The 18728-nt window shown below is 40.6% G+C and overlaps 1 protein-coding gene across 1 annotated transcript in view; it reads right to left on the bottom strand.

The window, feature by feature from the left end:
* Window positions 1–18728, bottom strand: part of LOC115217852 (peptide-N(4)-(N-acetyl-beta-glucosaminyl)asparagine amidase) — a 112398-nt gene that overhangs the window by 68118 nt on the left and 25552 nt on the right. Inside the window, exon 2 of the mRNA XM_029787554.2 lies at window positions 9317–9514. Within this exon, the coding sequence (XP_029643414.1) occupies window positions 9317–9514 (198 nt within the window). The remainder of the gene's footprint in view (window positions 1–9316; window positions 9515–18728) is intronic.

Genomic DNA, 18728 nt, shown 5'->3' with positions numbered 1-18728 from the left:
AGAAGTGGAGATGCTGATGGCTGAAGCAATGATTTACAATTTTATTAGAAACTTTATATAACTAATTGAATGGCTAATAAATAAAATTATCAAACAAGACAGTCTAAGGTTATACAACTTAATCCAATTTATTATTGGCAGAATCTTAGGCAAATGTCTTCTACTATAACTGTCAGCTACAGTCAGTGATATTTTCCTTGTTAGCAGGAGATAAAAACAATGTCTGAATAATGTATTCATCAAGCCCAAAGGTGTCAAACTCAAGGCCCACAAGCCACATCTGGCCTGATACATAATTATATCCAGCCTGTGAGATAATTTTAGGCAAATATTTTTTAATGGCCCGGCAATATGAAGTGCAAACTGTAAATTCCTCAATTTAGTAGCCTTATTGAATAAAAGGCTGCCTGAGAGCATTCCTGCATTGATCAGAACAACTTAAAATGAAAGTTGTGTAGTGCATAGATGTTCGTCATTACAGTAACCTAGCAATGTTCTGTTGCTCATTTTGGATTGGTGTATAAGAGACAAAAGTAGTGTAGTGCCCAGATATTGCATCATTCCTTCCCACTTATGCCATATCAATCAAGCGTCTATTGGTAGATGCACAATCTTAATTTTAAATCAAAGCTAGCTGTTAAAATGGCCAAGAGAAAAGTTGATCCTGAAAACAGAGCCTTTTAAAGCTGCTGAATAGCTCAATATATGTTTACTGATATTGACAGTAAACCTGTGTGTCTAATTTGTAGAGATAATGTAGCTGTGATCAAGGAATATAATCTAAGACAGCACTACGACACTAATCATCAAGACAAATTGAAAAGCTTGAATGCAGAACAGAAGTGTAGTGACGCCAGGTTCCAGACGCCATTTTGGGATGATCATCTGCGCATGCACAATGATTAGTGTCTTCCGGAAGGCCTGCCGGAAGTCCCTTATGCTTATGCGCAATAATCAGCAGCAGCTAGCTTTTACTGCTATTCTTCCTTTTTTGCTTCTTGCTGCTGAGAGAAATAGATGCAACCAGACAAGCTCTGAGTGAAGGCAAACCAGACTTGGCGAGCTGTGAAGAATGCCTTCAACAGTTGTGATTTAAATCAACTCTGCTGTTTCCACCCCCCAGGCGTCTAGAACCTAGCATCACTACAAGGCTCCTCCTTGGGTGTGGAGCATGAGAATATAAAGATTGTAAGTTTCTTGGGCCAGTGAACAGTTCAGCCAGTCCTGGTGGCATAGGGTCTGCTCGAGGCAGGTTGCGATGATGAAGGTGGTGTTGTAGGTGCTGGTATTGTCAAAGGTGCATGTGTGGGTGATGGTGCTGGCAAAGGTACACATGTAGATTCAAAGGTGGGTGTGGCAGTGGTGTCATCAAAAGATGTGGACAACTCAAAATATGCTCTTTTAAGTCGATCTCCGTACGACCATTCATATTGATCTTAAAAACTTTGGGTGTGCAAGAAAGCACACAAAAGGCAATGCAGAGGAGAAACTCAGGTCTGCCTTGACAGCAGTATGACAGGCAGAAATTCAGTCCAGGACTGCGGATCTGGAGAGGCACGTAGAGCGGCCTTGAGTTGTCTATGGAACCGTTCGACCATCCATTTTGAAGCTTCTTTATTTCGTGAATTGTCACAAATTCTAGGTGTGCATCATATTTGCACGACCAGTACCTAACACCACCTCTGTCGTCACAACCTACCTCAAGCAGACCCTATGTCACCAGGACTGGCTGAACTGTTTACTGACCCAAGAAACTTACAAAGACTATTTACCTTTGACATTCTCTATTGTGTTTCCTGTGATAAACAGGTGTTCTCTTATGTACTGGACAATTCAATGTTTTGCAATTGAACATTTTTGAAAAAAAAAAAATTTTTTTGTGCATGCTCATTTATATTGTAATTACATTTTTGTTTTGAGTTATCATATTTTGTGCCACATCTTGTGGGTGATCGGTAGCCATCTTGTTTCTGGTACCACTACAATCTTTATATTCTTGTGCTCCGCACTCAAGGGGGAGCCATGTAGTGACGCCAGGTTCCAGATGCCATTTTGAGATGTTCATCTATGCATATGCAAGGATTAGTGTCTTCCAGAAGGCCTGCCAGGAGTCCCTTATATGCATGCACAGTAATCAGCAGCAGCTAGCTTTTACTGCTATTCTTCCTTTTTTGCTTCCTGCTGCCAAGAGAAACAACACGACCAGACAAGCTCCGGGTGAAGGCGAACCAGACTTGGCGAGCTGTGAAGAATGCTTTCAACAGTTGTGATTTAAACCAACTCTGCTGTTTCCAATCCCAGGTGTCCAGACTACCAAAGTCCAGAGATGAAATGCTTATTTCGGCGAAAATAAATTATTATTGTTATTTGTTTGGAGATTCGTGTTCCAGCTATTTTTCCTTTCTACGACTATGTAAGGAGATGTGAGGCACCCAACAAGTGCCAACATAACATACTCCTACAGAAGCTACAGAAGGTAAAAAAATTGAAGAGGAATCTAACATCACAGCAGACGTTTTTCACCAATGCAAAATCACAAAGTGAAGCTACTGTGAAAGCAAGTTTTATTGTGGCAGAGGAGATTGCCAATCAGTCCGACCATTTACTGAGGGAGAGTTTCTGAAGAATTACATGATGAAAGTGTGTGACGTCTTGTGTCCAGAAAAAAAGCAGATGTTTGCAAATATAAGCCTGAGCAGAAATACAATAACTGATTGAGTTTGTGAGATGGCCACTAATGTGAAAACACAGCTGATTGAAAAAAGCAAAGACTTTGTTGCATACTCCCTTGCTGTTGATGCAACTGACACAGCACAGCTCACCATCTTCATCCATGGAGTGGACTCCAGTTTGAATGTTACCGAAGAAATATTGAGCATGAAATCCATGCATGGGACAAGGACAAGAAAAGACATTTTTGACAACAAAGTGTAACTGACATGAACCTCCCTTGGGTCAAACTTGTGGGACTTACAACACATGGAGCACTGGCAAAGTGTGGTAAAAAAAGTGGACTAGTAGGAAGGATGTGGTTAAAGATGCAGGAGGACTGTACTGGTGAGTTGATAGCATATCACTACATCATACACCAAGAATCGCTGTGTTGTAAAGTTCTCAACATGGAACATGTAATGAGTGCTATAACACAAACTGTCAACTTTATCAGAACCAAAGGTTTAAATCACCACCAATTTTGGTCTTTTTTGCAGGAAATAGATTCAGAGTCCGGTGACATGCCTTATCATACAGAGGTGCAGTGGCTAAGTCAGGGAAAAAGTTCTCAGTAGAGTTTTCCTGGTGATTGAGGAAATCTGTCAGTTCATGAACAGCAAAGGAAAAGACTCCACAGTTTTGCAGAATGTAAAGTGAAATGTGAGCTGGCATTTCTGTCTGACATAACTACTCATCTCAGTGTCTTGAACCTGCAGTTCCAGGGATGGGGGCCACTTGATCACTGATACGCATGATGCAGTGATAGCATTTCAAGTGAAGCTGCTCATATAGGAGACACAAATGCATCCATGCAACCTGTTGAACCAAGTCAGTGCCATAGAGTTCCCAAATTCACACTTTACTGAAAAACTGAGCTCACTTCATGCTGAGTTTGCATGGTGTTTTAGTGACTTTGAAGTACAGAAAAGTAATATTGAGCTATTTTACAACCCATATGAAAACTGCACCTGTACATTTGCAGATGAAGCTCATAGGGCTGCAGTGTAATGAGAGCACTAAAGGCAAAGTACGACACTGGGGAGCCAACAAAGTTCACTCGTTTTATTCCTAAAGAGATGCTCCAGTTTCATCTACATGTGGCTCGAATTTTGAGCACATTTGGTAGCACATATCTGTGTGAGCAGCTGTTTTCTGTGATGAAACATCACACAGGAGTCATCTCACTGATGAACACCTGCGGTCCATCCTCAGAATCTCCATAACACACAACCTTATTCCAAGAAAAGATGCTAAACATCCAGCTCTGACAAGTTGGCATAAGAGTGAAAATTGGTATGCTTTGATTTGCTATTATTTTAACTTTTGCTTGTTATAATTCATATCATTGTTTAAAGAAGTTTAGTTTTCCACTACATAGTGAATGTGTATCCAGTTTGGAATGACATCTTAAGTGTGATGTGAGTTTTAGATCCTATGTGATTGAATTTGTCATCCCTGATCTAGCCCATGCTAGCATGGAAAAATAACATAAAAATGAATATGCGAACATAATTTATTGATTCTTGATGGCTAAAATTACAAAGTCAACTTCAATAAAACTTGGATTCAGAAAGCTAATAACTACTCACTTTATACATAAAGAAACATTACACCACATTAATGATGATGATGACATTCTTCTGGAGAATATTCCTCAGATTTTGTTAGTAGTAAAAGCTGTGTTGTTGCCCTATATGCTTATGGCTTATTTTATCATGTCTTCAAGAACATTTTGCATTTTATTAAACATTTTAATAGTAAAAGATTTTGTCTTAGCAATCCTTTCACACTTAAATCATAACCCATAGTTTGGTAACTGATAGTGTAAATGAATGGCTTACAAGAATAATTAAATTGATAGAGAATTCAGTAAGAAAATTAGTACACAAGAAAGTGTACTCCAGGATTCTGTCTTCAACCCCTTTTCTTCAATATTGTCCTTCGATCAATAACACGAGAGTTCAGGAATGGAAATCTTTGGGAACTTTTATATGCAAATGATTTGGTTCTTATTATTGACCCTGCCAAAGAGTTACAGATAAATTAGTATAGAGTTAAAATACCTGTAAGTCAACAAGAAAAAGAGTAAAGAACTGATTGTAGAAGAGAATGTACATCTAGGAAGTTGCTTGCACAATATGTAGTAATGGATTAGGCACAAACTATAGTGCATTCAATGAGAGTTTTGGATATACAAGAGATACAGCATATCTCTAGGACTAACATGGAATTAAGGCTTAAGCTCTAGGAAAAGTAAAAGAGTAGATAGTAACATGGTCATCATGCGATTAACCCATGAACTGCTTAGATTGCTAGAAGTTGTAGGTACTCTCTACTAGAAAGTAGGCACAATTATATCAGCTGTAGAGATGATTATAGTAATATAAGAATAAGAAAGGTACCAACTTCTGGAACTTTACAACTCTATAGAAAAGTTTAAAAAGTTGGGACTTCTGTCGATAACAGATATTGTCTTTGTGTAGAGGGCATCAAAGTTGCATATCTGTATGACATGGACACTGGAAGGAGAAGGACATTGAAAGAGGAAGATCTATAGAAGTTCAAGAAAAATTGGTTGAATAAGATTCACTTGATATGATACAGTAATTTAAATGAAAAGGTAAAGCATGTGAGATGAGAAAGTGGCAGCATTCCCTAGTGTGCAGATACTGACATATACAAGGCTATTTATCTTCTTTTTTTATAAGAGTGTCCCAAACAAGGCAAGAAGCCATTTAGTGTAAGGCACTATGAAGAAGAAATTAAGACAAAAAGAATGAATTTACTTTAGACTTGAATGAGTTCAGGGTTACAAGGAAGAGTCCAGGCTAACAATGAAATGGATAAGAGTTTCAAAGTCTGGCAGTTTGAGGAAAAAAAATTAGAAGTTTAGAAAGACTTCCTTATTTGTGGAAGCATAACAGCATTCGAATGAAGATGCTGTGTGTTTTGAGTGATTTGGAACTAAAAGAGAAAGTACATGAGAGCATCTGCTGTGGCAATAACAACAGAAAAGATTAAGGCTGGTGACATCACATCAAAGTGACAAGGATTGCAGAGTTGAAGCAAGAGAGGGACCAATCAAATTAGAGACTCACTTCTGAACCCAGTCAAGGAGATCAAAGATCTACCAATTGACTGTATGTAGGAATCCTAAGAAAGATAAGGTGAGAAAATAAGACTAAGCAATTTATAGAAGACCTTTCCTCAAGTGTTTTAACTGTCTCACCATGTGGTACTTCAAACCTGTAACTCCTGTAAATGGGAGGAAGATAGAGATCCTGTTTGGTCTTGCCAAGGTTGAAAGTTACCAGCGATCTTTTGCCCCATTTCTTAACAGCCTGCAGAACCACTTAAGACAGTCGCAAATTCCAACCGTTTCAGGGGGGTGGGGGTGCCAGGAAAACCAGAATAAAGTATAGTATCATCAGTGTAAATGTTGATGAATTGAAAAACATTGTTGATGTGGAGGAGAAATGGAGTTGGACCAGAAATAGAGCCTCGAAGTACACTAGCATTGATAGCATCATCTAGAGTCAGATGCAGACAATGACCAGAAAGGAAGGATCAGATAATACCAGAGACTTTGGCATGTCTCTTGCATAAATATATCTATTGGGTAAAAAGTGTTTTGATCTAACAATGAGGGATGTCTATTACAGAGTTAGATCAAGACATTGACGAGAAAAAATAGTAACGTTACATTTGTGCCTCACAGATGAGCTGGTTCAGAATAAAAACAATGGAGATAATCTGTGTACTTGTATTAGCCATTCCAGTATTAAAAAAAAATTTTGAAACAACCAAAATGACATTGATAATTTATAAGATATTTGCTTATACTTAGTCATACTTCATATACAAAAAACAGAACTTATTTGGTAATTTTTGGTACATTATTTTCACTTTGCTTCAGTGACACATACTGGATGTGACACATACTGTATGTGGTACATATATAGAGATTACAAGGGTGACATTGGGTGAAATAGTGACCTAAACAATACTTTAAAAGTGAAAATACAAGCCTGGAAGGATTGGAAAAAAGGAGACAGCAGTGAAATACACCATGTAGTAAGAAAAGCTAAGTGATAGGTTTACATAGCAAAGGTAGAAACAGAAAGGAAGTAGTTTGCCAATGTTCTATAGCATAAAGATCATAAGTTTAGCAAATATTATGCAGACAGTTTATAAAGAAATGTCAGAAGGCGAAATGAATGGTTTCAGTGTTCAAATAAAATACAATATTCATTAGTTTCCAAACAATGCTGAACAAACGTAAATTACAGGAGAACATGAGGTGTGTGCAAAACATCAGGTTGTAGACGTACAGTCTGGAGGAATAACATTCGTATGACATGAATAAATTCGGTTTCACTTACTGCAATTTACATGTTTTTCAAATTGGAGCTGGTATCAATTATACAATACAATACAATGTGAGACAAATGTCATAATGTAGATATAAATCTAGCTATAAACATCAATTTCAGCAAACAAGGTAACAACGATATAAGCTTCAGAACAGTGTAAGATGAATGTCAAGAGGAAAATAGGCAAATTGTCTTGGCGTGGTTAAAACAACTTAATAGCCATAATGACTAAAATAGTACCAAGTTAAACTTCCATGCTCTATCAAAAGTGATAGAAGGAGCAGCTGGAAAATAGTTCAATGTCTTCACAGCAGCTAACTGAACTTTTAGTTTTGGATGCGTCTCAGACTTGGGCAGAAGGTGATGATTGAATTTTCGCAACACTAATCTTAAATTGTCTCAAATAAATAGCTTGTGCTACATTAAAAAAAAAAAATTTATCATGTCTTACTCCAGAAACATAAGGTATTCCGGACTGCAAGACAGTGTATTAGAGAAAACCAAGATGTTGTGGATGAGAAGTGTGTGCGGATGGACAATAGTGCACTTGCACTTCATGATTCTGAAAAAAAAAAAAGAAAAGGCATAGATGTGCTACTATGAAAGACTATTAATAAGGAAAATGTTTGGGGGAAAGAAAGTCTTCCCAATGTGGGTCCAACAGAGAGACTAGCTATCCTAGTTGACAATAGTATGATAAATAAGGTATTAAGGGTATGAAGACAGGAAATGGTCCACTAGAGATTACCACTGAGATGTTTAAAATATCTGGGAGAAGGATGCGCTCTAATTGCCTGTAGCACTAATCAGGTTGTACAGGAAGGTTTCATACCCAAAGACTGGAGTAGCAGCATTATAGTCAGCTGTAACAATGGCAAAGGAGATGCCTTAGGTAGAAGTAATTGAAGAGGTGTCAAATTGCTGGACCAGGTCATGTAAGTTATGCAATTAATGAGCAAGAGAATTAGACTAGATGAAATGCAGTTAGGTTTTGTGCCAGTGAGAAGACCTACTGATGTCAGCATCTTGGTAACACAGCTGTAGGAAAAGCATTTAGATAAAAAGTAGGCAATTGCTGACCTGGAGAAAGCCTTCAACAGAATCCCTCATACTGTGATCTGGTGGTTTCTGACAAAGTTAGCAGTAGATGGATGGCTTGTGAAAACCATACAAGCAATGTACAAGGATGCTGTCAGGAAGGTAAGGGTTAGCCAGGAGTACAGCAATGAATGTAGAGTACAGGTAGGAATTCACTAGGGCTCAGTTCTCAGTCCCCTCTTATTTATCAATTTCCTCCAGGCTATAATAGGAATTTAAGATAGGTTATTCTTGGGGACAACTATATGCTGATGACATCATTTGCACAGTGGAATCTTTAATAGAATTAGAAAAGAAATTGCAAGTGTGTAGGCAGAGCCCGGAATCAATGGGCCTTGAAGTTAATTTAATAAGGACCTAAGTCCTAGTAAACAAGAAAACAGACAAGACTCTACTCCCATCAAGTCAATAGCCCTTCTCGATATATAGGAAAGGTGTAAACAGAAGTCCCATACTGTGTACCAAGTGTAAGCTATAGATACATAAGAGGCAGAGTGGATTCACGGGAAGGTTAATGGAGAACATAGTGTTTGTATGTGAAAGATGTGTAGGAGCAATAAACACCTGGGACACTCGGGAAATAAATTTTCTCAAATGCCCTGGTGACTCCCTAAAGGTAGTATATAGTTTCTGTTATCTAGGTGACTTAATTAGCAGTATCACTATAATAACAAATGAATAATCCAGAATGTGTACTAACATTTAAGTTTGCATAGTCTGGTACTTCAAGCATCTACTACATGTTTTAAAGAATTTCTATTTAGCTGTGATTAAAATGATATCACTGTTTCATTAAATATACAGCTAGAACAAATAAAAGACCCTCTATGGGGTTACTTGAAGGAGAAGCTAAATCTATTTTGAATCATATAAAATCATATTTGAAAAATAAAACTTTGAATATGCTATTGCTCAATATAAGATGGGACAATCACAGTCGTAAGGTCTTTGACCATATGTCTTCTCAATAGCAGTTGATTTAAAACTACTCAACAACAACAAACATACAGCCATAAGCTGACTTAGTTTCAGTGATCATATACTTAACAAGTGATTCAGATAAAACTAGTAAAGTAATGTGAATAAACAAAATAACAAATGCCTGTTGATCCTGTGAACAACAATTTATGTACCTTTTGCTGAGCTGTACTTGTTATTGAATGTCTTGGTTCTGATGGATTTTGGAATGAACTTGTCACTTGTTTGGGTTCATTTTCTGCCAACACAGATTTTTCCTCTGATTTCATGTTCAATATATTTTCAATATACTTTTGAATTCTTATCAAATCAAATAGCATGTCTGATTCAGGTAATGTAAGAAATTCATCATCCTGCAAAAAAATAAAAGAAAGCATTTCTTGCTTTTATGTAAATATATATAACATTTTTATGTAAATATTTTTAAGACAGGATGCCCCTGGGAGCTCCTATATGCTGATGACCTTGCGCTAATTGCTGAGTCACTATCAGAACTAGAGGCAAAGTTTCAAGTGTGGAGACAAGGTTTAGAATCGAAGGGCCTTAAAATCAACCTAGCTAAAACCAAAGTCCTAATATGTAGGAAGGCAGGCAAATCACAAACGCCTTCAGGTAGATGGCCCTGCTCGATCTGTAGAAAAGGCGTAGGTAGAAACTCTATAAGATGCACAAAGTGTAAGCTATGGACACATAAGAGGTGCAGCAATGTCAAAGGAAGGCTAACTAGGAAGATAGTTTTTGTATGTGGCAGATGCTCAGGAGCAATAAACACTGAAAATGCTCAGAGACCAACTTCTACCACATTCCAGGGAGAAAAACTAGAAATTGTTGATAGCTTCCGTTACCTAGGTGGCCAAGTCATTAGCGGGGGCGGGTGTGCTGAAAGTGTAACTGCTAGAGTAAGAATAGCCTGGGCAAAGTTCAGAGAGCTCTTACCTCTGCTGGTGACAAACGGCCTCTCGCTCAGAATAAAAGGCAGACTTTATGATGCATGTGTACGAACAGCCATGCTACATGGCAGTGAAACATGGGCCGTGACTGCTGAGGACATGCATAAGCTCGCAAGAAATGAAGCCAGTATGCTCCGATGGATGTGTAATATCAGTGTTCCTACTCGACAGAATGTAAGTACCTTGAGAGAAAAGTTGGACCTGAGAAGCATCAGTTGTGGTGTGCAAGACAGACATTTGCGCTGGTATGGTCATGTAGCGAGAATGGATGAAGATAGTTGTGTGAAAAAGTGCCACACCCTAGCGGTTGAGAGAACCTGTCGAAGAGGTAGACACAGGAAGACCTGAAAGTGGTGAAGCATGACCTTTGAACATTAGGTCTCACCGAGGAAATGACCAGAGACCAAGACATTTGGAAGTATGCTGTGCGTGGGAAGACCCGGCAGGACAAGTGAGACCATAACTCATGGCCTTTACCTGGGACGTAGCCAGCCCACTTATGCATACCTTTCCTTCTTGTGACACAAACCCTACTTGTGAAGACCTGTTGAGGCAAGTGAAGATGAAAATGAAAATGAAAATCGAAATTGGTGATACCAGTGCCGATGGCACATAAGAGAACCATCCGAACATGGTCGTTGCCAGCGTGCCACAACCAACCTCCATGCCGGTGGCACGTAAAATGCACCATCCGATTGTGGCCATTGCCAGCCTCGTCTGGCCCCTGTGCCAGTGGCACGTAAAAAGCACCATCCGATCGTGGCCATTTGCCAGCCTTGTCTGGCACCTGTGCAGGTGGCACATCAAAAGCACCCACTACACTCATGGAGTGGTTGGCGTTAGGAAGGGCATCCAGCCATAGAAACACTGCCAGATCAGACTGGGCCAGGCACAGCCTTCTGGCTTCCCAGACCCCAGTTGAACCGTCCAACCCATGCCAGATAATAATAGCTAGCCTTCGGCCACCCTTTTGGACCCTGTTGTGTCCACTACTCTGATTGGTTGGCATTGGTGCAATTTGTCTCTTGCTGTATTGCGTGCCAATATGCAACCCAACCAATCACAGCCTTCTGATAAGGTCACATGAGACAGTCTCTTCTAAATTTCTGGTGAGCCGATAGCATGCTATAAAACTGTAGCTTCACACCGTCTCGAAGTCTTTCGGTTCCAGACCTTTTAAGATCTAGCCACTGACCACAGAGGACACAGCCAGTTCCAGCGACAACCTAACAGCAGCCACATGGAGACTCAACTTCGTTCAGCATTCAGGACCTCCATCTTTGTCACCTCCAACTTCTTAACATCATCACCAACATCTCTCTACATACACAGCAACCAGCAACCCTGGCACAGGTTCTATCTCAACACTGTTTGTGAATTACTTCACCATGATTAGCAGCAAATACAACCAGCGAGAACTTCCTGTATCAAGTGACCGGCAGCAGCATAGTAGCCACAACTTCTTATATGACATGTGCCTCAACCAGCTCTGCATTACTGCCACAACTTTTTGTTACAGCACTTCAACTATCATGTACCTTGACTACAAACTGGTATTTATCATCCTTGTGTCAGGACATTCTTCTAACATCATATTATAGACTCTTTCAATGCTCTGTACTTAATGCACACACATACACTTTGTATACATGACAGCCTGTCTATTATTTATATATGACAAATACACACACATGTTAACATATAAATAAAATCTTCTCTTAAACATTCTACCCGGTTGTGTTTCTCTTTTCCTTCTGGCACTTATACTCATTTATCTCTTTTTGTATTTATTGTATCGACTGTATGGTGTGCTAAAGGAGCCATTCTCGTCACCTCTCCTTCGCACGGTCGTTTACAGAGGCATCAAATTGATGAATTAGATTATGAAAGATAATGAAAGACTTACAGCACAATTGATTAGGATAAAGTAAGTTAGACAAGATAAGGCAAGTTTATGCAAAGATAGAATGCAACAAATGTTTTCTTAGTGGGACAACTGCAGAAGTACTTAGCTGGAAATAAGCCCTATACTTAGCATTAATAAACATGGAGAGTACTTTAGCCGGATTCTGTGCTCTGTAGCATAGGGTTCACAACAAAAACGAAGGAGAGAGAGAGTGAGCTGTGCATGCCATGTACAGATGTACAGAGGCATCACATCAGCAAGGTGTAACTTAGTAATAAATTCAGATAGAAATTTAGTATCATTCAGACCTCAGTTCTCAGCCTACTCCTATTTTACTGCAGTCCTCCAGCCATAACAGAAGAGTTTAAGAACACTGTATGCTGATAAAATAGTTCTTATAGCTAAAGGTGTTGGATATTTAGAGAAAATATTCCAAACATGAAAAAAAAAGCAAATAAAAATTAGAATTGGAAGGGCTTTATGTAAATTTAGCAAAGGCTAAAAAATATGATCCTACTGCCATAAGAGAAGTAGCCAAGCTTGATAAGTAGAAAAGGAGTAGACAAAAGTTTCATTTGGTATACTCATTGTATTATGGATGCACAAGAGATATACTGGAATCAGATGCAATGCTAACAGAGAAGGCAGTATTGCACAGGTGTAATTAGTATAAAGCAAACAGGTAAAATAGATTCTTTGAAATGGTTAGAAAGCTCCTTTAAAGTAAGGGATACTTTCCATTATCTAGGTGAATTAATTACCAGTTGAAGAGGGTATTACAAATGTATTGGAAAAAGTTCAAGGAGATTTTATTTCTTATGGTTAACAAAAGGTTTCCTTTCAGAGAGAAGGGTGGATTATAGTACATGTGTATGAAATGCAATGCTGGATGGTAGCAAGGCACTGGCTTTGAATACAGAGAATTTGCAAATGCTGGAAAGAATGTGGTGAGTATGCTCTGTTGGATGTGTAGTGTTAGTGAGCATGAATGACAGAGCACAAATAAAGTAAGAAGTTGGATATAACAAGAATTGGATGTAGTTTACAAGAGAGAAGACTTCACTAGTACAAGTAAGTATCTGTATCTGTCACTCTTCTCTTTGATGTTCCCTCATCTATCATTCATATCCTCTCTTAATATTAGCGTCATGCTATTACTCTTCTCTCCCATCACTGCCACCTTCTCCTATTTTATTGCTTGCCGTCACTTTCACTTCTTCATTACCATCTCCCCATCCTTCATTATTGACCCCCCTCTCTCTCTCTCTCTCTCGGTATATATATATATATATATATATATACACACACAAATATATATATATATACATATGCACACATAGAAATACATACATATATATATGCACACACACACACACACACACACACACACACACACACACACACACACACACACACACACACACACACACACACATACATACATACATACATACATACATACATACATACATACATACATACATACATACATACATACATACATATATATATATATGCTAAAACTTGAAAATCGCCATTACCATTACGATTCTACAATTTAAATTCCCAATTCAACTTACTTTCTTCTTCAATTTCAACTCCCGGTCGATGCCCGCAGCAAGTTCTTAAAAATTTATCTTACTATTTTTATTTTTCCATACATAGCGCGACATACATTCATTCGTTGTTACTACGTTTATTCATACATTGATAACTTGATTCGTCTTACCCATCTCTCTCACTACGAAAATTTAACCTTTTAGGCTACTTTCAAGCCTTCGCCATAACTTGATTTATCTTTCCTATCTCTCTCTCTACGAAATTTAACCTTAGGCTACCTCAAGCCGTAATCCATCTTTCCCCATCTTTCCGCCATCGGCGGTGCGCCCGCCCCCCCCACCCCCACCACCAATACCGATGAACACTGTTCTCACCCCCACCACCAATTCCGATGAACACTGTTCTCACCCCCACCACCAATACCGGTGAACACTGTTCTCACCCCCCCCACCAATACCGGTGAACACTGTTCTCACCGCCACCACCAATACCGGTGAACACTGTTCTCACCCCCACCACCAATACCAGTATACCCTGTTCTCACCATCTACACCGGATACGCCCTACTCATCTACACCGGATACGCCCTACTCCCTCCTCCTCCCCCCACTACCCTTTCTCCTCATATGCTTTCACTGTGAAAAGACAAGCTGCTAGCGCCATAGCTCATCAACTGCCCACCGATCTTACGCTTCCTCCTGACACTACCTCAATCCGACCATCCCCTTTTAGTACCCTCCCGCCTCGTAATATCCTACGTTTTCATTTCTTACGAACCTACACCAACCCTTCCTGCCATCGTTCCTCCTTACCCCAACCTTCCCCACTGGTTGCTCCCCTATATTACCCGCACCCTCTACTATCTCTCCCTCTCTTTCACTGCTGAAACCTTTCTCAACTGGACCCCCCCCCTCCCCAACTCAACTCTAGAATATCTGTATTTCTTTCCTCTACCAAATTACGTTACTCAATGACGATAACGAATGTCCACTGCTAACACCAGCTCCTGCCCACGGCGTGGTCAGGTTGGAAGAGAGATCAAAAGAAAAATACCACGAAAACTATCACCACCACAACAACCCTCCTCTTCTCAGGCGCCGAATCCCCCCCGTCCCCCCCACATCTCCTTCCCAGTTTTCAGAGTTGGCACTATCAATGTTGGTACATTGACAGGCAAGTCTAGTGAGATTGTAGAGATGCTAGAGAGAAGACAGGTTGATGTATGCTGCATACAAGAGGTAAGATGGAGAGATGCTTCGGCTAGGGTCCTCACGGGCAAGGCACTTAGGTACAAACTCTACTGGCAAGGTAACGCGGAAGGTGTAGGGGGTGTAGGCATTCTCCTTGCGGAGGAATGGGTGGATAAGGTCATAGAGGTTGTCAGGGTTTGTGATAGAGTGCTTAAGCTCAGGTTGGTCCTACAGAGTGGCACAGCTATGATTATCTCAGCCTATGCCCCACAAGCGGGACTACCAAATGATCAGAAGGACAACTTTTATGATACCCTTCTGCAGGCTACTTCAAAGACTAGTAACAAGGACCTCATCTTGTAGGTGGAGATTTTAATGGGCATGTTGGGCGGGAATCGGGTATCTTCACTGGGGTACATGGTGGCTATGGTATTGGTACCAGAAATGATGAGGGAACTAGACTGCTGGAATTCTGTGATGCATGTAACCTTTCAATCTGCAACACTAACTTCAAGAAGCCAGTCTGCCACCTTATAACTTATCAGTCAGGAGACTCCGCTAGCCAAATAGACTTCATCCTCACCAGACAACGGGATGCAGGGTTGCTCTTGAATACAAAGACCCTCCTGGGTTAAGAATGTATCCCTCAGCATAGACTAATCATCAGTGACTTTAAGCTTGAGGCCAGAAGGACTCCAAAAACAAAACCAATCCAGAAAAGAAGGATTTGGAGGCTAAAGAACCCTTCGCATGGTCAGAAATTTAGGGACATACTCATCAAGAAATTTGATGAGAGGGAGGAGGAGCTTCAGACGTCAGACATAGAAGGTAGCTGGGAATTCCTATGGGACAGCTTGCTGAGTGCCACAGACCAAGTCTGTGGATGGTGCAAAGTCCCTTCCAGACCTAGAATTACGTGGTGGTGGAATAGTGCAGTAGATAAAGCCATCTGTGAAAAGAGACGGGCCTGGAAAGCCTGGAAGGATGGGGGCAGTAGGGAACTGTACCAGATAGCCAAAAGGGAGGCTGGGCGGCAGGTATACATTGCCAAAGATGTAGCAGAAAAGAAGAAGTTTGCCAATGTCCAGCGTCGCGAGGATCAAAGAGCTGAAGTATTTCGGATTGCCAGACAGTGTGTCAGAGAAAATAGCGATGTTATAGGAGAGAAATGTGTCCGCATGGATGATGGGGCACTTGCTTTTACTACTAGTGAAAAGAAAGAGGCTTGGAGAAGCCATTATGAAAGACTGCTGAATGAGGAGAATGAATGGGAGGAGGAGAGCCTGCCAAATGTTGACCCAGTAGAGGGACCAGCTACCCGAATAGACAGCTCCCTTGTAGATAAGGCAATTAAGGATATGAAACCAGGCAAGCCCCTGGCCTATCAGGAATCACTGCTGAGATGCTTAAAACAGCTGGCTATGTGGGCTATACCATAGTCACCCGCATTGTAAACCAGGTAGTTCACAATGGAGTCATACCCAATGACTGGTGCAGCAGCACCATAGTCAACTGCTACAGGGTAAGGGTGATGCTCTAGATAGAAATAACTACAGAGGTATCAAACTGTTGGACCAGGTGATGAAGGTCTCAGAGAAGGTCATAACCAATCTCATTAGGGAGAGAATTTGTTTAGATGAAATGCAGTTCGGTTTTGTACCAGGTAGAAGCACCACTGATGCTATATTCCTGGTCCGACAACTGCAGGAGAAGTACCTAGCTAAAGATAAACCCCTCTACATAGCTTTTGTAGACTTGGAGAAAGCCTTTGACAGGGTTCCCCGTTCCCTTATCTGGTGGTCGATGCGGAAACTGGAGATTGAAGAATGGCTAAGGGCTGTACAGGCTCTATACAGAGAGGCTATCAGCAAGGTTAGGATTGGCAACGAATATAGTGAAGAATTCCGGGTAGAAGTAGGTGTGCACCAGGGCTCAGCCCTCAGTCCCCTTTTATTCATCATAGTCCTTCAGGCAATAACAGAGGAATTCAAAACGGGATGCCCCTGGGAGCTCCTCTATGCCGATGACCTAGCTCTCATAGCAGAATCACTACCGGAACTAGAAGAGAAATTTCGGGTGTGGAAGCAAGGGTTGGAATCAAAGGGCCTTAGAATAAATGTAGCAAAGACCAAAGTATTAGTAAGCAGCAAGAGGTACTCAGCACACACCCCCTCGGTTAGGTGGCCCTGCTCAACCTGTAGGAAAGGTACATGTAGAAACTCCATAAGATGCACCCAATGTAAGTTATGGACACATAAGAGGTGCAGCAACATTAAAGGGAAATTAACAGATAAGATAGCTTTCATGTGCGGCAGATGCACAGGGACAATAGACACAACAGACACTCAGAAAGCAGATTCCATCACACTCCAGGGAGAGAAACTAGAAGTAGTTGATAGTTTCCGCTACCTGGGTGACCAAGTTAGTAGTGGAGGTGGATGCACAGAGAGTATCACCACTAGAATACGAATAGCCTGGGCAAAGTTCAGAAAGCTCCTACCCCTACTGGCAACAAAAGGTCTCTCCCTCAGAGCAAAAGGTAGATTGTATGATGCATGTGTGCGAACTGCCATGCTTCACGGTAATGAAACATGGGCTGTGACTGCAGAAGACATGCGTAGACTTGAAAGAAATGAAGCTAGCATGATCTGCTGGATGTGTAGTGCCAGTGTGCACGCAAGACAGAGTGTAAGCATCCTGAGAGAAATGCTGGATATAAGAAGCATCAGATGTGGTGTGCAAGAGCGACGCTTGCGATGGTATGGTCATGTGCTGCGGATGGATGAAGAGAGATGTGTGAAGAAGTGCACACTCCCAAACAGTTGAAGGTATCAGGGGAGAGGTAGACCCAGGAAGACATGGGATGAGGTAGTCAAGCATGACCTCAGAGCATTGGGCCTCACTGAGGCAATGGCGAAGGACCGAGATCTCTGGAGATATGCTGTGACTACAAAGACCCGGGCTGCTTTCTGCAGCAATTCCACATACCCCCTACCCATTCTAAGTACCCCGGATCCCCAAAGTACCCTGGATCCCCAAAGTACCCCGTATCCCCAAAGTACCCCGGACCTCGTTGCCCCCGTGCCGCTGACACGTTAAAATGCTCGAACCGATCGTGACCGATGCCGGACCCTCCGCCCCTGTGCAGGTGGCACGTAAAAAGCACCCAATCCACTCACGGAGTGGTTGGCGTTAGGAAGGGCATCCAGCCGTAGAAACTCTGCCAGATTCAGACTGGAGCCTGGAGCGGCCCCTGGCTTCCCAGACCCAGTCGAACCGTCCAACCCGTGCTAGCGCGGAAAGCGGACGTTAAACGATGATGATGATGATGATATATATATATATATATATATATATATATATATATATATATATATATATATATAATATATATATAGGTGAGTTGGGTAACAAAAAATTCAGGGTGAATACTTGATAACTGTAAGCACTTGTATATGCCAGTTAATGGTGTAGGTGATAGAGTATATTTATCAAAAGAAAAACAGGATGCAAAGGATTTAGCGGTACATATGTTTCTGGCCTTTATTAGACAGTTTATATCAATGTATAATTGATGTAATATGTATGTCAATAGCCATTCCATATCGAGTGAAAAGCGGTATGGACGCTTTGCTTTTGCTTCGGTGTCTCGCTCTGCTGTATACGAATATGAGGATTTGCATCCCCAACGAAAATCGCCTTTTTCCAAAACTAATAATGTAATACATGTCCTTGGTGTAGTAATTGTGCGCGGCTGATGAAGGCTATTGACATACATATTACATCAATTATGCATTGACATAAACTGTCTAATAAAGGCCAGAAACATATGTACCGCAAAATCCTTTGCATCCTGTTTTTCTTTTGATAAATATATATATATATATTATATATATAGAATATATTATATATATATATATATATATATAGTTAATCCAAACATGAAAACACCAAGAGAAAA

Source organism: Octopus sinensis, linkage group LG12 (genome assembly GCF_006345805.1).
Source record: "Octopus sinensis linkage group LG12, ASM634580v1, whole genome shotgun sequence".
Classification (NCBI taxonomy): domain Eukaryota; kingdom Metazoa; phylum Mollusca; class Cephalopoda; order Octopoda; family Octopodidae; genus Octopus; species Octopus sinensis.
The sequence above is the reverse complement of the archived record's forward strand: the minus strand, read 5'-3'. Positions and strand labels throughout refer to the sequence as shown.